At 42.7% G+C, this 24,792-nt stretch overlaps 1 protein-coding gene across 5 annotated transcripts in view; it reads right to left on the bottom strand.

Moving 5' to 3' along the window:
* Positions 1-24,792, bottom strand: part of LOC123503932 (kazrin-like) — a 110,939-nt gene that overhangs the window by 38,129 nt on the left and 48,018 nt on the right. For all 5 annotated transcript variants that reach the window (XM_045254058.1, XM_045254059.1, XM_045254057.1 and 2 more), the window contains exons 3-4: positions 1,206-1,360; positions 425-638 (exon numbers count right to left, since the gene is read on the bottom strand). In XM_045254058.1, the coding sequence (XP_045109993.1) occupies positions 425-638; positions 1,206-1,360 (369 nt within the window). The remainder of the gene's footprint in view (positions 1-424; positions 639-1,205; positions 1,361-24,792) is intronic.

Genomic DNA, 24,792 nt, shown 5'->3' on the forward strand with positions numbered 1-24,792 from the left:
AGAATGAGAAAACCAGCCTCCACAAAACGAGGAAAGAGAAGAGAACACTACTGCCGTAACCTGATGCGTTACTTTGATATTTGGATGCATCAGTTGTGAAGATGGCACTTGTAAATTCGTGGAAGCTTTAGTTCAATGTCGATTAATATTGATGGACGATTTGCGGAGATAAGTCGAAACATTTTTGAGAAGATTGGTTGAACTTGTGTGGCATTGATTAAGAATTTTTCAAGAAGTAGTGTACTTAATCTTAGTTTAAATAAAATTAGAAAATGCAACACAGTATGACATATTACCTACTATAAGCATTAGGTCTTCACACACTTACAAGGAACCAAAACAACAAAACAAGAAAAATAGAAAACAAAACTAAAGGAAGAAAAGGCAGGACGAAACACCACAGAGCAAGAACAGTAAGACTCACACTCACTAGAGCCATTGACGGGGGTCGTGGCAGCGTCAGGTGAATCTGGGCCATCCTGCGGGTCCTGCGTCAGCCCTGTTAGCTCTGTGATGCGGCGGTTGGTGTCGGCGAGCTCCTGACGCAGCAGATTGACCTCCTGGTGGGCCGTCTGCAGGTCCCCGTCGATCCTGGAGGCGAGCTGCTTGTTGTCCTCCACCATTTTGCGGAATTTACTCTGTGTGAAGGGAAGGAGGCAAGGAATTGAGATGATGTGTACAGTGGTGTCAGGAAAATAGAGAGAGAGAGAGAGAGAGAGAGAGAGAGAGAGAGAGAGAGAGAGAGAGAGAGAGAGAGAGAGAGAGAGAGAGAGGAGAAAGTTGAATTAATTATGGTGTGATCAAGTTAGGTGTTAGTTCAGTTGAAACAGCCATTTTCTTCTTTTTTTGAGGGTAAGTGTCACATTTTCGTATCAAGCTAAATACAAAAAGACAAAAAAAAAAAAAAGATGAAAAACAGCAACGTGGAAAAAGAAATGTACAAGAAAAGACTTCTGAATCGCACCCCCTCCCACCCTTTTTCCTGTTTTCTTGTCTTTTTGATGTTAAGTGTCACATTTTCGTATCGAGCTAAGACAAAAAAAATAAAAATAAATAAAATAAAAAGTAAAAAAAAGTCAACATGGAAAAATATGTAAAAGAAAAAAAAAGACGTGAACCCGTCTCTCTCTCTCTCTCTCTCTCTCTCTCTCTCTCTCTCTCTCTCTCTCTCTCTCTCTCTCTCTCTCTCTCTCTCTCTCTCTCACCTGGGCGTCCACAAGCAGCCTCCTCATAAGAGCCATGGAGGACTTGAGAGCCTCGCGTTGCTTGGGGGAGCCGCCATGGCGCTCATCCTCGAAGTCGACGCCGCTAAACACAAACTCGACGATCTGGTCGTTGAGGGTGTCCAGCGACTGTATGGCTGCGGGGAGACACGAACACAGGTTAGTATTGGGGACACTCTTCTTGATACTTACTTAACGAACAAGACAAGCAGATACATGAATAAATAAGAACCTACATAATGACACAAACAGGCAAAAATATGTTAGTTAATTGGTGAAATGAAAAATGGTAGTAGTAATAGTAAAAGTAGTAATAGTGGTAGTAATATAAGTACTAGCAGTAACAGCAGTATTATTATTATTATTATTATTATTATTATTATTATTATTATTATTATTATTATTATTATTATCATTATTATCATTATTATTATCATTATTATTATTATTATTATTATTATTATTATTATTATTATTATTATTAGGAGGAGGAGGAGAAGGAGAAGGAGAAGGAGAAGGAGAAGAAGAAGAAGAAGAAGAAGAAGAAGAAGAAGAAGAAGAAGAAGAAGAAGAGGAGAGGCAGAAGGAGAAGGAGAAGGAGAAGGGGAAAGAGAAGGGAGGAGGAGGAGGAGGAGGAAGGAAGAGGAAAACAAGGAAGAAACAAAGAGGACGAAAAAAGAAGATGGAGGAGAAACAGACTGAATACGAAGAAGACGAAGATAAAAACGGAAAGAGGAGAAGGAGAAGAAGGAAGCAGAAGAAGAAGAGAAAGAAAAGGAGGAAGAGGAAGAGGAGAGTTTCACTATTAGAACTGCAGCCACCCCCTCAGTGCATTCCTCTCCCTAACACTGCCAAGCCAAACAATGCACAGCGAAACTTAGCGCTAACATAATACAGTTGAGACATTCACAGGAGGTAAATGAGATCTTTTATTCCCCCGTTCGTCTGTTTCTATGTCTCCTCTGCTTCTACATACAAATATTTCATCAGACACTCCAAAATACTCATTCGTAATTCCAGTCTTGCTTGGGTGTTCATTATTTATACCATATGATTTTAGATATTTATTTCCGTAGTGACGGGAAGATTAATAGGAATTTCACACACATATCTCTCTCTCTCTCTCTCTCTCTCTCTCTCTCTCTCTCTCTCTCTCTCTCTCTCTCTCTCTCTCTCTTAATTACAATTTCGTCTTGCCGTCACTCGTTTCTTTGTGTCGCTAATTGAGTGAATGAAAATTATTCTGCTTAATTATTTCCACAGAGAGAGGAAGAGACTAGTTATGCGGCCTGAGAGAGAGAGAGAGAGAGAGAGAGAGAGAGAGAGAGAGAGAGAGAGAGAATCAAGGTAAGGCGAGAGGAGAGACAAGCAGAGACGAACAGAGACAGAAATAAAGCCAACATAAAAACAAGCAGACAGACAGACAGACAAGAAGAAAGGGTCAGATAAACACGACACGACACGACACGACACACACACACACACACACACACACACACACACACACACACACACACACACACACACACACACCGAAAGAACGGGAGAAAAGAACATTACAAAAAAAACGGGGAGAGGGAGGATGAGGCAGGTGGCGACAGACAGCGACAGACAGGCAGACAATAACGCAAAACCCCATTAGGTGCTATTTAAGGAAGAGTGAAGGAGGGGAGGACTAACTTAGTGACGCTGCAAGTCTTTCCTTGATGCGACCGTTTCTCTCCCTCACTGGCGGCGCCTTAGGTGGTGATACACGAGGCGGAGGGTGCGAAATAGACTGGCAGGAAGTAGAGTGTAGGGTTGTGGTACAGTGAACGGGGACACTCATTATGTAAGTCTGACAGGACGAATGACTGTATAATCCACTCGTCACTGGTAAAACTGTTAAGAAAAGCATGGTTCTACTTGTCTACTTGTTACACCTCATCTGTGTTTTAAAAGTATTGATTCTTTCACTATTTTTCTTGCATGCTCTATCGCTTCGTTTGTGCAGGAAATGTAACTTTGTATTGAGTAAACATCCCTTCAGTGGTTGTTGATAGTTAAGCCAATGCTACAGAAGATCATATCTAAGACATTTAGTGGAGTCTGATCGCCATTCATTGCCATTCTTCCTTTTTTTTTTTTTCTTCTTCTTCTAGATTCATGATGGTCACGTAAAAGTAGGTGTATGTATTAGCCACGCACCCCACCACCGGGTCGGCCTGCGCCAGTCCGCCACCCTAATGCCACCATGTCATTTCAGGAATGGATTTTTTAGAGCACCTCTCAGTTGCCTCTCAAACGAAAATAGTTTCAAAGCTTCCGCGTGGCAGGAGAGGCACTCCCCGCGTGCGACGATGGGCTGCTTCCTGGGCTGATGGGCGACCCTGCGTATACTCGTACATGAAGGGGATCTCGGAAGAATGGGGAGGAGAAATTCTTCCTTCTCGTGTCTATTCATGGCCGTAATGACAAAGATCAAAGAAGGGAACCCATAGAAAAAAAAAAAAAAGAAGACCCGCCAAAATAAAAGAATGTTAGCGTTGAGGACAAAAAAAATCAAGTCCTGTGATGGAATTAACCCCTTCAGTACTTGGAAAGCATTTATATCATGAATTTTTGGTGTGATTAGGCGATCTATGGAGGTCAGAAAATTAATGGCCTGAGTCTTCACTATTTCAATCCCCACGTAAGTTTCTAAAATTGTATAAAATCAAATAGTAAGTAGAATGCATATTGAAACACGTCATGGTACTGAAGGGGTCAATGGATAAGCGGCCTAGTTCCATACAAACATTAAGAAATACAAAGCAGTGGAACGCAGATGTGGTGTGTCTCTCCGCCCACAATGCTGCCCGGTGGTTTCATGTATTTACCATTAAGTAGACAGACGTATAAACAGACAGGCGTTGTTAACCTACTAAGAAGGGTGTGGTCGTTCAGCCAAAAGATAATACACAGTGAGTAGTCTATAAACCTTGGAGTGTGTGTGTGTGTGTGTGTGTGTGTGTGTGTGTGTGTGTGTGTGTGTGTGTGTGTGTGTGTGTGTGTGTGTGTGTGTGTGTGTGTGTGTGTGTGTGCAGGTTCCTATAAGACAGATTCGTGTTAAGTGGCGATCCTTTGAAGCCTTTTTTTGGGGAGTTAAGTCTGAGGCAATCAATAAAGATCGATGGATAACAGCTTCTCTTCTACTGCTTGATTATGATTTTCACGGCAGCCTTTTCGTGGTAAGACTCTTCCTCCTGACGTGCGTGTGCGTGTGCGTGCGTGTGTGTGTGTGTGTGTGTGTGTGTGTACAAAAACAATTTCCTAGCAACACCAGGAAAACAGTAAACATTCAGCATCATGGCAGCGCGAGTAGGTGAGAAAGACAAAAAAAAAAAAAAAAAAACAGGAAATGTCATCTGTTTTTCTTGGCACCGTATTACCCAGTGGTGCTCTGACTACTCTCACTACTCTCGTCCCCTGCACCTGAGCCCCGCCACCTGACACACGGGCAACGCGAGTGGCGGGTGGGAGAGATGAGGTCCCTCTCTGCCACTTCATCGCGGCAAGGGAGGACACGAGATGGACACGGTGACAGTGATGGCGAATGATGGTGTGGCTGATGGACACTCCCTTGCGAAAAAAAAGACGAAAAAAGAAGGAAAGAGAGAGGGAAAAAAAATGAGAAATAAAGAGAAAATAAAGTTCAGCAGCTCACCCAATTATATAGTTAAGCTCTAATTTAGTCTCGCCATACTCACTCTTCGAGATGTACAGTTCCATAAGGAGGAGAGAGGAATTCTGTCCAGGCATCTTGGTAGTGATACAGTGACCTAAATTTGTCTTTTAATTCACTTAGTAATGACGGTAACGCTTTATAGTCTGATTTTCTGTGTCACTAGTTCACACGCAAGTCCTTAGCGCTGGTTTGTTTGGCTGGTCACGCCCCCTCGCGGGCCACCGAGGCGGAGCGGACAGCACAATAAAGGAACTGAGTCTCCTGCTGGCATGGTAAGATAAGTTGTGTGGTGCTTTACTTGTCCACGTGTCACGAGAGAGAGAGAGAGAGAGAGAGAGAGAGAGAGAGAGAGAGAGAGAGAGGCACATACCGAAGGAAGCCATCTAACAAACCCGTTTTCCTTCTCAGACTTGAAAATAAATACGGAGCACGAATAAAAACAGAGAATTTTAAGAAGAAAACCACGTCATTATTGAAGAAAATAAAAGGGAGAGAGGAAGTAAAAATATTGAGAGAAAAAATAGGCGTATATCAGGTATAACATATCAAAACCTACGACACACGCACGCACACACACACACACACACACACACACACACGTCTCGAATACTTCCCTGACGCAAATCTCACATTCAAGTAGGAGGAAAGGGACTGACTGACTGACTGACTGACTGGCTGAGTGACTGAAGGAACAGCTGACCTGGGGACGGAGATGGGAAGGAGAAATACACTTACGCTCAACACCACATCGCTACACACGCCTTAATGTTCTTAAGCAAGCAAGCAATGAGAACCACGCTGCATTGTTTAGGTTGCTTGAACATGCCCTCTCTCTCTCTCTCTCTCTCTCTCTCTCTCTCTCTCTCTCTCTCTCTCTCTCTCTCTCTCTCTCTCTCTCTCATTCCCTTTCCCCGCCAGGCAATCAAGGCGAAACGTCACTATTTTTTTTTTTTTATGTGTCATTGATTTTCCATAACGAAAAAAAAAAGGGGAAAAGGAAAAGGAAAGCGAGGCAGCACGTGACCTAGACGCCCTCGAGGCAAAATTGACGAGGAAATAACTACCAATCGGATAAAGTATAATTCTTCGGCGTCTTTTTGCCTATTAATGGGAGGGAGAAAGAGAAAGAGAGGGGGAGGGAAAGAGAGGGGGGAGAGAAAGGTACAATATATACCATTAGTTCTGATATATTCTATAGTCTCCTTTCGCTCTTCCATTAAGGGAGAGGAAAAGGAAAAGGAAAAAAATAAAAGTAAAGTGAAAACAAGGAAAAGAAATCTAAGCACGAGACAAGAAAGAGAGAGAGAGAGAGAGAGAGAGAGAGAGACAATATCCAGAAAAAAAAGAGGAAGGAAAAAGTCTGGAGAAAATAGGAATACAAATAAATGTCATAATAAAAACAGATAAAGAAAACAAAAAAGAGAAAAAAAACGAAGTAAAAACAAGGAAAAGAAATGTAAGCACGAGACAAGAACGAGAGAGACAAAGCATCCAGAAAGAAAAAAGAAGAAAAGTGTGAGGAAAAGGAAGACTACTGATTTAAGAGAAAAATAAGAACATAGAACAATAAAAAAGAGAATAAAACAAGATAAAAACAAGGAAAAAAATGTAAGCACGCGACAATACCGAGAGAAAGACAAAATATCCAGACAAAAAGGAGGAAAAAATCTGAAGAAAACGAAAGAATACAGATTAAAAAAAGCCAAAATACGAACACAGACAACACTACAATAACAAAAATAGAAAAAAAAAAAAGCACCCACTATACGAGAATCCCAGCAACAAAGCAGCACCGTTAAAAAGACACAACAACAAACTGATTCAAGACTCGGTTCAGAATTCAACACAAAACCAGCACAAACGAAACCAGTGTAGAGAAAAAAAGAGCTAAAAGTGAAATAGAATGAGTGACGAGTGGATGAGCGAGTGGTGAGTGGAGTATAAGTCCCAGAGAAGCGTGGAGGGAGAGGAGTAGAAGCAGTGAAGCGTGGAGAGAAGTGTGAACAGAGTGACAGAAGGAAGCGCGCACTGACCCGGCCGCCCTACCACACCACCGAGACACACCAGACTGCCGCGGGCCATCTGAGGGGAAGACAAGCCCTCCTCTTTCGCTCCCCTTCTTCCCCTCACAACCGCCACCACCACCACCACCACCGCCGACGCCTCTCTCTCTCTCTCTCTCTCTCTCTCTAGTTTGATAAGGAGAGGTGAAGACCATTTCTGAGTTGTATTTCTTTTCAACCTATTAACCTTTAGAGAGAGAGAGAGAGAGAGAGAGAGAGAGAGAGAGAGAGAGAGAGAGAGAGAGAGAGAGACCGGAATTCAAGAGGGAGAGGGAGAGCAAAGATCAATTAGTAACAAGAGAGATAAGTACATAACCTGTGTGTGTGTGTGTGTGTGTGTGTGTGTGTGTGTGTGTGTGTGTGTTTGTTTCACTGTTTGATCTGCTGCAGTCTCTGACGAGACAGCCAGACGTTACTCTATGGAACGAGCTCAGAGCTCATTATTTCCGATCTTTGGATAGGCCTGAGACCAGGCACACACCACACACCGGGACAACAAGGTCACAACTCCTCGATTTACATCACTGTTAGGTGAAAGGAGACACACCCAAATATCTCCACCCGGCCGGGGAATCAAACTCCGGTCCTCTGGCTTGTGAAGCCAGGACTCTAACCACTGAGCTACCGGGCGTGTGTGTGTGTGTGTGTGTGTGTGTGTGTGTGTGTGTGTGTGTGTGTGTGTGTGTGTGTGTGTGTGTGTGTTTTATGGCACTGAACACATACCTGAACGTTAAGATTAGTTTAATCTGACAACCACGAAAAAAACGTTGTACACACACACACACACACACACACACACACACACACACACACACACATACTTTTTTTTCCTACGCGACGCGTCATTCATCTTTTTCCTGTATGTTATAGTCTCTCTCTCTCTCTCTCTCTCTCTCTCTCTCTCTCTCTCTCTCTCTCTCTCTCTCTCTCTCTCTCTCTCTCTCTCTCTCTCTCTCTCTTTACCTACAACATTTAAACAATTATCAATGCTTCCTGCTTCCTACATTTCATCTTACATCTTCATAAGCTTCTATAACACCCTTTACAATAGACACTCTCATGCATTCTATCCCTCTGTTACCAAATTCCTGTATGATTATAATATTTAAAGTTGGAACGATAGACAAATTCAGAGTTATGACAGAGAGCGTTTTCCGTCAAGATCTGAATTGAAAGAACCTCGCACGAATTCTCCCTCTACATACATGGGGAGTGTTTATCATCCTTCAAGTGTGCTGCACCTTGCGCCGCGTCGCTTCTTACGTGTTTGTGTAAGAGTCGTCAAAGGAGGAGGGCGCCTGCAGGGAATCCGATAAATAAACAGATAAAAGGGTAAGTAAAATACGCTGAAAAGGAGCTGCATGAGGAAGTGAATAACGAGATGAACGTAGGAATGAAGGAATGAATAGGTTGGTGAGATAATTAATGAATGAGTTAACTAATGAATGGTGAATAATTGAATGAATGAGTGAATGATTGAATGGATAAGCGAAAGAGGATGGATGGGTGGGTGGATGGATGGAGGAATAAATAAATGGATGAATGAATGAATGAATGAATGACTAAAAAAAACACAGAATATGAAGGAAAATAACAAGAGAAAAAAATATGAGATAAACCAAAACAAACTAATGGAAGAATAAATACTGTAGAAATAATAACCAAACACACACATATATCCGAAACAAACGAAATTAGAGGATGAAAAACAAGGAAGACAAAGAAAAAAATAATAAAACAGGAAAAAACAACAACTGTGTAAATATATATCATAAATGGTGGAGATAAAAATAAAGGACAAAGATCAATACAACAAATAAATACGCAATATACGATCTCTCTCTCTCTCTCTCTCTCTCTCTCTCTCTCTCTCTCTCTCTCTCTCTCTCTCTCTTGTGACGTTCATTTCAAGCGATAAATAAACAAAAGACTTCATCTTCCTGGTGTGTGTGTGTGTGTGTGTGTGTGTGTGTGTGTGTGTGTGTGTGTGTGTGTGTGTGTGTGTGTGTGTGTGTGTGTGTGTGTGTGTGTGTGTGTGTGTGTGTGTGTGTGTGTGTGTGTGTGTTTACTCAAGTCATGTGCGTTTGTAGGTGTCGAGATTTATGTAAGTCAGTCTTTTTTTCACTCCTACATTACACTTCCGAAGAATTTTGTCTATGTTTGTTTGTACCTTCTCACTCTCTCTCTCTCTCTCTCTCTCTCTCTCTCTCTCTCTCTCTCTCTCTCATGACGACCTCTCCCCGAAGTAGGTTAAATGGATACAACTCAGAAGGGCAAACAGCCTGATTAACCCACTTTTTTCCTCTCTTCTCTCTTCTCTTCTCTCTCTCTCTCTCTCTCTCTCTCTCTCTCTCTCTCTCTCTCTCTCTCTCTGCTGTTCTCTTCCGTCTCCTCTCCTCATGTTTTCTCTTCTATCTTTTCTTTTATCTTCATTTCTTTTCTCTCTATTTCTTTTCTCTTTCTTCTTTGTTTATTCACGATTTCCTGTGTTATTTCTATTTACACATTTACTTGACAAAATTATATGACACCGTACTAAAAGGACTCCCTGTATGTGTGTGTATGTGTGTGTGTGTGTGTGTGTGTGTGTGTGTGTGTGTGTGTGTGTGTGTGTGTGTGTGTGTGTGTGTGTGTGTGTGTGTGCGTGTGTCAACAAGCTTTGGTCATTGTCTCGTCTCAGTGATGTAACGCAAACTAGGTCAGGAACCCCGCCCCTTTGCTACCGTCTCCCTCACTCATTGACACCCCATACAGTTCCCTCCCTCTCCTTCCTCCCCTCCCTTCCTTCCCTCTCCCCTACACCGTATTCTTAACCTCTCGGCGTCTTACCTCACTGCTTTCATGGAGACTATAGCGGAAGTTACTGTCGCTTTAAGGTGGTCAAGATTCCAGTAATGGTTTATTGTGAGATCTGCATCATTAAAGCTGGATACAAATTTTTAACTGTACTAGTCACCTCTGTGTTTTGTATATAGTTTTGATTTTTGTGATTTCTTTTTAATACTGGTCATTGTTTCTTTCTCCCGTGTTTGTATCTGTTAAATTGATCCTTTCATGTGTATTTCTTACATCTTATCTTTCTTGTTTTATTTATTTTTTCTAAGAGAATATTTATCTATTTATTTAACCTTTTTTTTTAAGATTTCGTGTCATTGTTTCCTTATCCCTTACCTTAATCTGTTGTATTTTCCTTCCTTGCTTATCTCACATTTTACCTCCCTTGCTCCAATTCACTCTACATTCTTCACACCGTTTCGTACCGTACCTTCGTCTCGACTACAGCCAGCCAGTCCTTCTCTACTCCCTCCTGTCCTCTGTCATCACCGCTGCTCAACACTACACAGCCATCTCATTCCTGTGTCTATTTTTTCTGAGGTGGTGACATTTCAACTCGTTTATAGAGGTAGTGGTGGTAGTGGTGAGGATAATGGTGGTGATGGTGGTGATGCTCGTGACAGAAAGCTTAAGCAGGAACACACATACACTAACTGAAGAGAACAACAGCACCCTTAGCTTCCGACCCACTTTACTTAATAGGACATAATTGAATCAGCGTTGTGTTCAGTCTACTCTCGGAACAAGAACAACAACTGCAGGAGACTCGTGTGATGCCTTAGTGACTCCTCTCGTAGCACGCGAGTTGCTTCCCACCCTCTCACCTTCACACACACACACACACACACACACACACACACACACACACACACACACACACACACACACACACACAGAAACCCTTTGCTCCCTCACCATCACTGCTTTCCAAAGGCTCCAAATGAAGATACTCATGTTTTTAAGAGTATATTTATGGTTCTGGTGAAAGATTGGCAAGATTTCTAGTTTGTCGAAAGGAGAAACTGTCTTGAAAACCCGGGTAATTTTCTTGGTGACCTTGGAAAACCGTCGTGGTGAGAAGGGAAGGCGTTTCTGACTATGTGTGTAAGTCTCACGTGGCTGCTCAAACAAACATACATCGCTCCCCTGAAGACAACAGACGACCACCATACCATAAGGGTTCTTTAGTTTAGTCTAGGCGCTTTCAAGACGTCATTATTCCTCTAATCTGTGTTCGAGAGGAGTGTCGGTAGCTTGTCTTTAGAGCAGTGGGTGTTTCAGTAAGAGAAGACCTCCAGTGTGGCGAAAATATCTTGTATTAGTTATTAGTATATTCTGGGGTGTTATCTGTTAGTTAAAAAGAATGTTGTATCTGTAACAAGTGTTCTTACATATCTTTTTACAATGCGCTCTCTCTCTCTCTCTCTCTCTCTCTCTCTCTCTCTCTCTCTCTCTCTCTCTCTCTCTCTCTCTCTTTGCTTGAGAGGTTCAAGGTCAACGCAGCTCAATTCCGAAACGAGGATGCAAGAGATTAACCTTAAAAGCCTCTTATCCCACATTAAACTGTACTTGAAGTGTGTGTGTGTGTGTGTGTGTGTGTGTGTGTGTGTGTGTGTGTGTGTGTGTGTGTGTGTGTGTGTGTGTGTGTGTGTGTGTGTGTGATAACTCGTCTATTTTTGTCTGTGTGTAATGCGGGTCTTTTTATGTCTGTCTGTGTTTGTTTACCTGTCTGTCTCTGTTTTGTCTGTCTGTTTCATTGTGGCTCTCTGTCTTTGTCTCTCTCTCTCTCTCTCTCTCTCTCTCTCTCTCTCTCTCTCTCTCTCTCTCTCTCTCTCTCTCTCTCTCTCTCTCTCTCTCTCTCTCTCTCTCTCTCATTAATGCAGGCCGATGAAGGCACCTTTGCATTACACTTTATTTGCTCTCCCTCCTTCCTTTATTTACCTTACCTTATTAGTCTCACTCCCTCGCCTTCTCTTCCCCCACTCCCTAACCCCTACACACCAGGTGCCTCGCAGGTGGACGCCACGAGACTCCACCAGGTAAACAGTCCGTCACATAACTTCTCTCGCTTCCAATTTCGTATGAGAGACGTAAAGTGAATGATGAATCGAAGAGCTTATAGGAGTGTGACGATAATGTGATATGTCTACGCCACCAGCCCACAGCTACTCATAAGAAAATCTACAGAATATTGCAGATTTTTACTTGGAAAATTATACAAAATGATGGAAGGAAATTAACGATGGTAATACAGTACATTTCCGTGTGATTGTTCTCAAAATACAGGGAAATGTGATAGAAATTTAAACCACTCAATTCTTTTAAAATTACAGATAAGTCTACTGAGCAAAAAGTATACGAGCATTATGAAAAGAAAGAAGACTAAGAGCAATCATAAACTGTAATGCCACGTAAGAACTGCCTGAATAATAGCAGAAAAAGTGAGGAAAATGGGGGCATTATTACCTCCTGGCAAGAAAGAAGTCGAAGCAAGAACAGCATTACCAGGAAGAGCATACGAACAGAACACGACAAACACCAACAATAAACTGCAATTCCGCGTGAGTGCTCTGTCAAAAGGAATGCTGAAAGGAAAGGAAAAAAAAAGAAAGAAAGAAGAAAATACACATTTCTGACAAAACACAAACAACAAGAGGGAAAGTATACAACAACAAGAAAGCTAGCAACAATAATAAACAACAATTCAGCTTGATTACTGTGTCAGAGTAAATATAAGAAAGGAAGGAACAATACACACCTGTACACCTACACTGGGGAAAGCAAAGAGGGAAGGAAGAAGAATGAAAGGAATAAGAATAATAAACTACAATTCCACATGAGTACCGTGTCAAAGTATTAGAAAGGAAAGGGAAGAGGAAGACAAAACACTTCATACTCAACAAAACACACCAGTTCACTCACCTACCCTGGGCAAAGCAAAGAGGGGAAGACGAAGGAAAAACACTAACAGGAATAACAAACTACAATTCCACATGAGTACCGTGTCAAAGTAAATATTAGAAAGGAAAGGGAAGGAGGAAAAAAACACATCACTTCGTCCTCAGCAAAACAAACACTGGGGAAAGCAAGGAGATGACGAAGGAAAAACACTAACAGGAATAACAAACTACAGTTCCAAATGAGTACCGTGTCAAAGTAAATATTAGAAAGGAAGGGAAGAGGAAGACAAAACACATTCCTTCATTCCCAAAACACACACACACACACACACAACTTTACCAGGAAAAGGAATAAGATGAGAAAACAAAGAATATAAAAAAAAACGACAGATAAAAATAGTGATACATTGCAATTCCGCACGAGTACTGTGTCCAAATAAATATCAGAAATGGAGGGGATGAAAAACACACACGCATCCCTCCGTCTTTGTGAACACCAACACAAAACAACTCCATAGGGAAAATTATGCGACGAAAGTACGAGGAAAGGTAGTAATAATAATAAAGAAAGAGCCATGCCGTGCGAGTACTCTGTCAAAATTAATATAAAAAACAAGAAAAACACGCTCCGTTCCTCCGTTTGATCTGTCAGTTTGCGAGAGAGAGAGAGAGAGAGAGAGAGAGAGAGAGAGAGAGAGAGAGAGAGAGAGAGAGGGAACATTATAAAAAGGATGCGTAAGAATGTTTCCGGATGGCGTCGGAAGGGTGTGTTTAAAAGGAAGCTTGCAGTGTTTATAGTGTGGTACTGCTCCGTGTACGTAGTGAGGGGGAAAGAAGCTACAGAGTACACAAAGGACCTCTGGAGTGTGTCGAGAGAGAGAGAGAGAGAGAGAGAGAGAGAGAGAGAGAGAGAGAGAGAGAGAGAGAGAGAGAGAGAGTGTGTGTGTGTCTTGTCATGTAAGGGGAAAGACAACACCCAGACTGCAGAAAATAAATGTGGTCTTTACAGTGTGTTTCATGATACCAGTGATAGTTTAGGTTAAGGAAAGATTCTACATCGCCAATGGGAAGAAAAATGACACGAGAAGACAAACAATTATCAGTGTGGCCTTTCCAAACACTCCTGGCGAGATAGCAAATGTTTAACCCCTTCAGTACTGGGACATATTTTCACTAAGAGTATTGGGAATGACTTATTTACATAAAGAAGAGTCTATGGAGGTTAAAAGATTAATGGCCAAAGTCTTCACTATTTTAGTCCCCACATCAGACTCTAAAGCTGTATAGAATCACCAAATAGTAAGCAAAATATGAAAATGCATCCTGGTACTGAAGGGTCTAAGAACACCAACACACCAACACAAACATCAGTGTGGCAGGGAGGCGGGGAGCGTCACAACAGGGCATATAAAGGTAATGTGTGGGGCACGCACCTCATTGGTATGCCAGAATGCGCGAGAGAAAAAAAAGAGAGAGAAACAAAAGAATATCGCACATTTATTTCCGAATCGAGAGAGGAGGTCGATGGTGACAGCTGAAGGTGGCGGAGTGTGTCAGTGCACACCCTAAAGTGGAGAGAGAGAGAGAGAGAGAGAGAGAGAGAGAGAGAAGTGTCAGAAGGAGGGAAGAGGTAGAGAGCCGCCGGGGGGCGTGGCAGGGGAAGGGAGCCGCGACCCCCGCCACCTGGGGCCAAACAGGAGCGGCGACCTACATCCCGCGGCCGCCAAAAAGAGACCACCTGATGCTTCCTTTCACGAGGGCGTCATCTCCTCGTGGACATATTTATGCACCGCCAGACGCACACAAGGGTAAGGGAGAGGCAGCGGGGCGGGAGAAGCGGAGAGAAGTGGTAAGGCAGCGTGGAGATATGAATTAACACAAGAAAGCAGAATGAGAGCGTGAAATACCAAGGAAGAGAGAGAGAGAGAGAGAGAGAAAAGACAGGAAGAGAAAGAAAAGAGAGGGAGAGACAGAGAAAACAGAATGAGAGCGTGAAATAAAGGAAAACAGTGGCGTTTAAAAAAAAAAAAGACGAAGAGAAATGGTGAAAGCAACATGAAAGCGTAAAACATTAAGAAAAACACAAGACAGGAAGAAGAGAATGATTTAGAGGGAGAAATGAATAAAGACGAAGAAGACAAAAGGGAAAGTAGAATGAGAACGGGAAATATCAAGAGGAAAGAGAAAGAAAGAGAGAGAGAAAAGTCAAAATAAGAAAGCAAAGACAGTTTAATGAAAAGTATAAAGAAAAAAAGTCAAATGGAGAAGGAATGAAGGTAAAGGACGGAGGGAGGAAGGGTGGAGGAGTGTAGAGGTGGAGGGAAGATTGGTTATCCTAGCCAAGTGGGTTACACCGAGAGGAAGAGGGAGAGGTGGAGGAGGAGGAAGGAGAAGAGGAAGGAGAGAGGATAAGAGAGAGAGAGAGAGAGAGAGAGAGAGAGAGAGAGAGAGAGAGAGAGAGAGAGAGAGAGAGAGAGAGAGAGGAAGAAAAAGAAAGGAAAGGAGGGTTAATGGAGGCAAGAGAGGGAGGAAAGAAGGGAAGGAAGGTGAATTAATGGTGGAGGGAGGAGAGAGGGAGGGAGGGGGTAACGCTCCCTCTCCTCCCGTCAACACTCTCCCTTTATTCGTTCTACCTGTTCCCCTTTATACCATACATGACATAATTTATAGAGTAGTAGTAGTAGTAGTAGTAGTAGTAGTAGTAGTAGTAGTAGTAGTAGTAGTAGTAGTGGAAGAGAATGTATGAAGAACAGCAATAATATTAAAAAAAAATCAAGAAAGACATCAATAATAATAATAATAATAATAATAATAATAATAATAATAATAATAAATAATAATAACAACAACAACAACAACAACAACAACAACAACAACAACAACAACAACAACAATAACAGTAAAACGGCAGAGATGCAAAATACACCAGCGACAAAATTAATCAACTAAATACCAAAATCACGCAAATTATGTGATTACCTCAAATTTACCTCATTACAGTGATAGGGGAGAGAGAGAGAGAGAGAGAGAGAGAGAGAGAGAGAGAGAGAGAGAGAGAGAGAGAGAGAGAGAGAGAGGATAACGAAAGTGTACTGAGAGAAAACGGAAATGCCACACCACATGAATATTGTCGTTCAACGCTGTCCTTGTTCTAAATCATGAGAGGACTTGTGACCCGCTTGAGAGAGAGAGAGAGAGAGAGAGAGAGAGAGAGAGAGAGAGAGAGAGAGAGAGAGAGAATAACATCTACCTCAATACAAAAAAACAAAAATTATATCATCCCTTCTTATCTCTCTCTCTCTCTCTCTCTCTCTCTCTCTCTCTCTCTCTCTCTCTCTCTGGTAAAAAGTATTGCTTATTTTACCGCCAGTGTCATCATCCACCACCTTTGTGAGTGTAAGATGTGAGTGCTCCTGTCACATTTCAAGGTGTACTGACGCAAGTAGTAGTAGTAGTAGTAGTAGTAGTAGTAGTAGTAGTAGTAGTAGTAGTAGTAGTAGTAGTAGTAGTACAGAAAGAAGACGAAGAGGAAGAGGATGAGAAGACATCAAATAACCAATAAACGGTAGAATAATAAGGAAAATGGAAAAATCAATGGAATGAATTAAATTATAAGAAAAATAAAAGAAAATAATGAAAAGCATACGAGTTTCATAGTCAAGGATAGAAAAACTAAGAGTAGAATATTTAAATGACAAACGAGAAGAAAGTGAACTCGAGAAAGAGACAAAAGAAAAAAAGAAAAGAAAAAGGAAAACTATGGGAACTAGCGTGTTAACCCTTTCAATACAGGGACACATTTTTACCTTAAGATTTGTGTACGATTAGGCCATTTTATTGACATTAGGAAAAGTCTATGGATGTCAGAAAACGAATGACCACAGTATGCTCTATTTTAATCCCCACATGAGTCTTTGAAGCTGTATAAAATCATAAAAAAAAGACATAAGGAAAAACAGTGGATTAAAAAAAATTGTAAACACTCCTTTCCTAGCGTCTTGACCTCTACAATACTGGGACACATTTTTTCCTTAAGATTTGTGTATGACTAGGCCATTTCATTAACATTAGGAAGGGTCTATGGAGATCAGAAGATGAATGGCCACAGTCTTCACTATTCTAATCACCACATGTGTTTCTGAAGCCGTATAAAATCACCAAATAGACAACAGAATGAATATGGAAACGCGTCAAGGTACGTGAAGAGTCAATAGGCAGCTTTAGAAAAAGATTAGATATACTTATAGACGGGGATGATAGATGGAATTAGGTAGCTTTTCATACAAGGACTGCCACGTGTACGCCTCATAGCCTCTTGCAGATTCCCTCTTTCTTATGTTCTTGAGTGTACTGTCCATAAGGTGAATGAAGACGTGGCCAAACTCGCGACAACAGAGATACCCTTTACACTCCTTAAGAGAAAATGGAAGCTAAACGTTTTCTTACTCACCCTTGCAGGACACACCTTAGTAAACACAGCCGCGCGCTTCTCTTCACTCACCTGAGGAAAAGAGAGAGAAAACATTTTAGGACACGCTTTCTTCTTTAGGTGAAAGTCAAAATCATCCCCAGACCTTTCCAGAATAAGTAATGTAGTGTTGGAAGTAATATTTTTTCATATATAAATGTTAAAATTAACCCCGAAAGCAAAGGAAATGTAGTTCTGAAGAAATTTATGTGTAGAGCTATGAAGAAATCACACTGTTGTTATAAAAAGAAAAAAAATTAAATAGCAATATAAAACAAGAGATATTTGATAGACATGAAAATATTCCAAAAAAAAACTTCAAATATACCACGAAATACTTGAAAATTTGAATATGCTACAAACAAAACAAAGAAAATAAAAAAAAAATAAGAATAACAACTTCCGCTCAAAACCACACTCTGCCTCGTCTAGTCTTAAGCTTGCACAGTCACAATTCTGGAAAACATGGCCGCTGTTTTACCTCAGACCAACGCACTTCTCTCTCCAGGTATTACACGAGGCGCTTACTTATTGACCAGCCGTGGAGGGGATGCAAAGGTGGAAGGGATGACGTGTTCAGTATTATTCCTCCGTCCAGGTTAGCTAGATATTGAGTGGATGTGGGAAGAAGAGGCGGATCGGCAGTTCTCAATTAAAGATAACCTTGATTTAATTCTGTATACACTTACTGGTATCATGATTTTTCCGTCACTAGTTAATATAAAAGTGAACAGAAGCTTTTATTCATGTGTAGTACCTGGATATTTTGTTTTGTACGTCACAGGAGGGAGGGGGAATATGTATTAATGCCACAGGTAACTTGATTTAATTCGCTACACACTTACTGGTAACATGATTTTCTCGTCACTAGATAATATAAAGTGAACAGATGGTTTTATTCATGTGTAGTATTTGAATCTGTTGGTTTGTACGCCACAGGAGGAAGGGGAAAATGTACTAATGCCACAGATAACGATTTAATTCGTTACACACTTACCGGTAACATGACTTTCCCGTCAGTGGTTAATACAAAGTGAACAGAAGCTCTGTGTGTAATATTTGAATCTGTTGGTTTGGACGCCACAAGGAGGAGTGGGAAAAGATTGTAATGTTGGGTTGATCCTTTGTGGTCTAGCAGGGATTGTGCCCTTTAACGCCTTGAGTACCATGACATGTTCTCATACTCATTCTGCTATTATTTGGTGATTTTATAGAGCTTCAGAAACTTATATTGGGATTAAGATAGTGAAGACTCTAGCCATTAATCTTATGACCTCCAGAGACCCTTACTAATATCAATAAAATCGTGTAATGACACCCAAAACTCAAGGTAAAAATGCCTCCCAGTACTGAAGGAGTTAAACGCAAAAAGAAATTCAGAGATACAGAATAAGCACACTCCTGATGAATTGAACACGGAATAAGCGAAAATCTCCTCACTTCTCCTTTTGATATCAGAGAATGCACAATGTTCCGATCGCTGTCATTGCTCATCGGATGGACTAAAAGCTATGACTCACCAGCAGGACCTGAATGTGATGTACTGTATCTGTGTTTGTGAGTTGCTCGAGTTCAGACATTGATTTTCTTTTAAATATTACCAACAAAAACTCGCGCATTGGGAGTAAAAAGAGAAGATAAAGGTGTTAAAATATTCATCCCACTAATGCTAATAGTCAAAAAACGAGATTCTTCCCTTCCTAGTAAAAATATATACACCAGTAATTCTGAATAATAAGAATACATTCGTGGCGCCAATCGTACGTGTCTGGCTCCAAAAAATTCTCAGCCGCTTGCATTGACCATATGTTTCCCGTAACCAGATTTTTCCATTACCATTTAAAAGGTGGAAAGTAGATACAGAGAAACTAAGGAAAGGAGAGCCGTGAATGCGTCCTTTCTCCAGCATTAGACCAGAAGGGTTGAGAGAGAGAGAGAGAGAGAGAGAGAGAGAGAGAGAGAGAGAGAGAGAGAGAGAGAGAGAGAGAGAGAGACATAGGGGCGCGGCAGCACACTTTAAGAGGGCGGGCTCGTCCTCCGACCCTCTGTAGGCAGCGATGAATATTTACGTGTTGTTTTCAGGATCTTTCGCAATGTATGTTTTCCTGGAGCTGCTGCCGCTGTTGCTGCCGCTAGTGCTACCTCCTCCGGCGACCTTGCTAATGCTCTGATTCTATTTCCTTTGAACATCATGGAAATGTATCCCTTGTGGCGCAGAGCAGACAACAATAGGACCAGAAACGGAAAAGGCAAGAGCAACGGCAGTAGGGTCAACAGTAGCGGCGATAGCGTAGTAATGGCTGATGCGGGTGGGCTGTTGAGTTCCTGCCGATAGACGCGTCTGGGTCGTTATTAATTCATTCCCTGACGTCCAGCGGCGTGGCGGCAAGCTGCCTTCGCCTCAAGGCTGTTTAGCTGCCTCCGTCACCCTCAATTACCCTCAGCCTCCCGGGGTGGCGCAGGTAACAGAAGACTTTGCCCCTCGGGAAATGTTGTGTTCCTGGCTGGAAACAGAGACATGTTGTGCTAAGGAGCGAGACAGACGCATCGTGTTGAGTGAAATAATTCTGAGCTTAAAGACGTGAAACCAGAAGCACACTGCCTCCCTTAGAGTTGTGCGATTACAATACAAATCTTACCTAAAGACGCCACTCCTCACGGTACAAACCTAAGAGGTGATCGATCTGCGAGGCGTGACTCAGTGTCTGCGGTGAGTCGTACTTCCATCAGGGAACTAACACACCCTGGCATGCATAATAAGAGCATAGTTTGCCATACACGCTTCAAACACATGAACATGCTGTTGTGAGGCTGAACGGTGGGATCATTAAAAGCTTGGAAAGGCGTCAAACTGCCCAATATTTCCGTGTTTGTACCTCCTGCGTCTCCTTCTCCCCGCTGATTTTTACTGTTACGCAGATGCTGCCTGCTCATTACAACAAACAACGTCATACACACATGCACATGCACACGCACACACACACACACACACACACACACACACACACACACACACACACAGTACAACCACAAATTCCCTGCCAGTCTTCAACACCTCCACGAAACATCTTCACACGACCTTCCTTCCCTCCAGCCAAATTTTCCCTCTAATAGAACAAACTTTCAAACTTTCTGCAAGATCCACTGTCGACCCCTTTGCCCTGGGCGCTCTACGAACCTCCGCCTCCACCCTGCGGACGTCCGGTGGAGGCGACCCGGACACGTACAAAGAATATCCGGTTATGCTTTTTCGCATCTTTCGCCCTGATAAACGCAGAGGTCCGCCGCACGGGGTGGTCCGCCCGCGTGATGGATGACTGCCGGGTAGGAGTAAGGGAGAGCTAGGAAGAGGACGGGAAAGAAAGGGAAAACAGGGCGAGAAGAAGGAAAGAAGGGAGAAAAGTAAGGCAGGAGGGAGAGAGAGGGATAGAAGTGGGAAAGAGAAAAGGAAACACAGAGAAGGAAAGGGAGAGGAGGGGAGGGAAGGGGAGGGAATTAAAGGTGAGCAAGGGGAGGAGTGCCATGGAGGGAGTCTGACAGTACACAACAAGAGAGAGAGAGAGAGAGAGAGAGAGAGAGAGAGAGAGAGAGAGAGAGAGAGAGAGAGAGAGAGAGAGAGAGAGAGAGAGAGAGAGAGAGAGAGAGAGAGAGAGAGAGAGAGAGACAAGGGGAGACTCACGTATTTCTCAAGACCATAGATCTGTGAACAATTACAACTTAGATGACATGTTTCTGAAGTTTGGTTCTTCCGTACACGCTTCGCCCTCCCACAGTTACAAGATTTCTCTCTCTCTCTCTCTCTCTCTCTCTCTCTCTCTCTCTCTCTCTCTGCTCTTTCATTTCTGCCCGCATCAGTTCTAAATAACACGATTTTTATTGTTAATTCACGTACTTTTCTTTTTCTTTTCTTTTTTGTCGATGAAAAAACAATATAATTTCAAAGTCCTAACGACAATTTAGGTTTTGCTACGGTCTAATAACTCCCTTGTCAGATTTGTAAAGGGAAGGAGAAGCACTGAGGGAACTGCGATAAGACTAAGGACGAGGAACCGGGAGCATTGTATATACGTACTCGTGTATGTGAATCAGTGAGTACAAATTTCTTCACACGAGTTCACACATAAGGAATTGAGAGCAGCAAGTCGTATAGTTTGCCATTAATGTGAGTCCCTGTAATAATTTTCGGACATGTGAGTTGTATCTTAAACGTATATGACCTTCAGTTTGTATTACGACAACAGTCATTTCAATTTCCCGGCAAGGAAATGGAAAACGAGCTTGTGAAGAAAGTGAAGTGTATTGTGAGCGAATTTAACGACGAGGCAGGGAGGGAGAGATGGGTGAATAAGTGAGGGAGAGAGCGACTGGAGGATGATATGAATTCTTGTGAGTGATGGTAGACAAGTGCACGAGAAAATATGGAATTAATATCAAGAGAAAAAAAACAAGGAATTTTCAAAAAAAAAAAAATAGATACTGATGATAATCTAACATCACCTAACTCGTATATCTCGTCTACAACTACCTACACCTGCAAGCTCAACTTCTATGGAATCTCAAATAGTGTCCAATTAATAAGACAATGTATGAACTCTCCTTTCTCAGCCCATCGCGAGGAGCACCACCACACCTGTCTCTCCGTCAGGCAGCACGCGTGACCCTCAGTAGTCTGGGAACCACAGAATCAACACTGCCACGGCCGTTTCATCTCGCCGAACCAGCGCTCCGTTGTTGCCGTGCTCTAGTGGCCTTAATGACTGCGTAATTCCCGTCTGTGACCAAGCGAGGGGCTCCACAGGCCACTTTATGTATTTTCAGAAAGAACACGACTAATATATTCAACTGTATGCTCTTAATTATCCAAAGCACTACTGTTTATGGAGAGGAGAGGGGAAATTGAACCTCAGCTAATAACATTCTTTTCGGTTAGTGGGAGCAACTCACATAATAAAAGTTTTCTGGGTACAGGAAAGTGTGTGTGTGTGTGTGTGTGTGTGTGTGTGTGTGTGTGTGTGTGTGTGTGTGTGTGTGTGTGTGTGTGTGTGTGTGTGTGTGTGTGTGTGTGTGTGTGTGTGTGTGTGTGTGTGTGTGTGTGTGTGTGTGTGTGTGTGTGTGTGACCTGAACGTTCTGCGTGACTCAACCGCATTGGAGGACCATCCCACTGACCACTACGAGACCATCTTCCCCTGGACACACGTGGGAACGCACTATTTGCTCCCATTACACTCCAAACCACTACACTGGCGCATCAACGACACTTTGGAAGTCCATTGTGAGAGTTCAGTGGATCATAACTTGGGTTGGAATCGAACAAAAAAAAATACTCAAGTTCTTTTAGTGGTTGAATTCATGACTGGACACCTTCACCCGGGAAAAGACTGCAAGGAAACTTTCTCACGCCTCCACAGTGCAATTTAGATAAAATACTGAGATAGAGGAGAATATTACGATAGAATGCATGGAATATAGGATGAAGATAAGGTATTAAGACTAAGGATATAACATCAAGCTAATGTATTATGGTATTCTAAAGGTACAGTGCTACGATGGAAGGGTTAGAAGATTGTATTTGTATATAATGTTAGGATAGGGTATTATATGGGAGATTTAGAATAGGGATTAGAATACTAGGAGAGAACACTGAGGAAGAGTACTGTGAAAAAACATGAAGAAAGAATATTATAATAGTGTATTAGGAAAGAGCAATGGGAACAAAGTATTAGAACATTATATTAAGACAAATTATCAGGTGGCGTTGAAGTGGTAGGCGAAGAGGCGCAGGAGGAGAAGGGGCGTCTCTCTCTCTCTCTCTCTCTCTCTCTCTCTCTCTCTCTCTCTCTCTCTCTCTCTCTCTCTCTCACTAGTGGAGCGTATTTCTGAGCATCTCACGCTTCAATAATCGGAATAAATAAGAAAATACTGACTTTACTCACGAAAAGAATATATTAATTCACGTTCTGCGTCTCTGTGTTCCTAAGTTCCCTTGAGCCATATTGTTCTACACAAATTTGATTGATGTATTCCTGTGATTTTGAAGGTTAGACTGGTGGAGGAATTGATACATGAATACTATCTTAATAGTCTCTCCGACGCATCTGACTAAACTGGTGAAAAGTAAGAAGAGGAAAAATATCATCTCCACAAGTTTAGTTTGAACTGAATTGCATATCTCGAGGTTTCTGTCAGGTTAGTCTAAAATTTGAACCAACTTCAGTATCTGGAAGTTATCGTATCTAGAAACTGCACATGACAGTTACTCAAAAGCAACAGTTACTCAGATGTGCACGCAACAGTAGAAGCACTCACCTCCACGCCCGGTACTACGCCCACCTGACCGCCACGCCCACGCCGACACAAGGCTGCTCAAAGGAGTGCATGGCGTGGATCGCTGACTGGCTTAAGTAACCTCATGATACACCCGCATCCCCTTAGGGTACACCAGTGGCGACGCATCCCACGTGTCCGCCTCACCTCAGCGTCCAAGCACAGACTCAGCGCTAGCCCAGGACACTCATCCCAGCTTAGTTCACGCGCACTTTAGAGATGACCACTCAACAATACCACTGTACTCATTCTTTGTTGTTGACAGCCATTTCAGAAGACCCTTTCTCGTCCCTCAATGCGTCTTTCTATCAATGCAGCATGCGTCTATGTAGCTACACAGGCATCACCGTCACTAATATAGCACCAGCGACACTACCGCCAATACACCGTCACGAGGCCACCACACCGGCGCACTGAATGAGTTTTGACAACCACCGAATCACGGGTGGCCAGCGGGAGGCGTGGCCAGAGCGATACCTCTCACTGCAGAACGTACTGGTTCCAAAATATGTCGAGTTGCTTCTCACACCCAAGTCACTCCAAGATTCCTGAGCAGGCGTGAGGCTGGGCGGAGGTAAAATCACGATGGAGTAGCGGAGGGAGGGATCAGAAGCGCACGGAAGGAACTGTATATGTCTCGAGACGGCCGACGCCCTGTTGTGGTGGCGAAGACTGAGGTGAATGAATGGAGGAGGGAAGTCAACGATTCCTACAAGGCGAGCAGTGCAGGATGCTCAACCTGCTGCATCCCTCGTTCGCTTCTTCCCTCCCTTCCTCCTTCAGTCACTCCACTTCTAGGTCATTACAGCAACCGAGCCTCTCCACATCATGCCTGCCTGATTTACGGTGCCTGAGAAACCCACGAACGGTCTGCTTTTGATGGCTAGTGTACGGAATCTGAGGCGAGCCGAGATTGTTCCGGTGCACGAATCCTCTCTCAGCCACACGGTTCCTCGCGCCTCACCGGAAGGAAGAAGCCATTGAGGTGCTCTTGATTACTCGCGTTTATCCTCCATCAGAAGCTGCGTTCCCTTCCTACTCCTCCCACTCCTTCTCTTCTTGTTCTTCCTCTTTCTCTGCCTTGTCATCATAGTCATCGTCCTTCCCTTATGGCTTCACTTTATTACTCAGTATATTATCCTCTATTCTCACTTCCTTCTTCACATCCTTTGTCCTTTGTCCTCAACACACACACACACACACACACACACACACACACACACACACACTTCTTTACCTCTCCTTCCACTTCCTGTTCACCCACCAATGGTA

The sequence above is a fragment of the Portunus trituberculatus genome, chromosome 15, assembly GCF_017591435.1.
Source record: "Portunus trituberculatus isolate SZX2019 chromosome 15, ASM1759143v1, whole genome shotgun sequence".
Classification (NCBI taxonomy): domain Eukaryota; kingdom Metazoa; phylum Arthropoda; class Malacostraca; order Decapoda; family Portunidae; genus Portunus; species Portunus trituberculatus.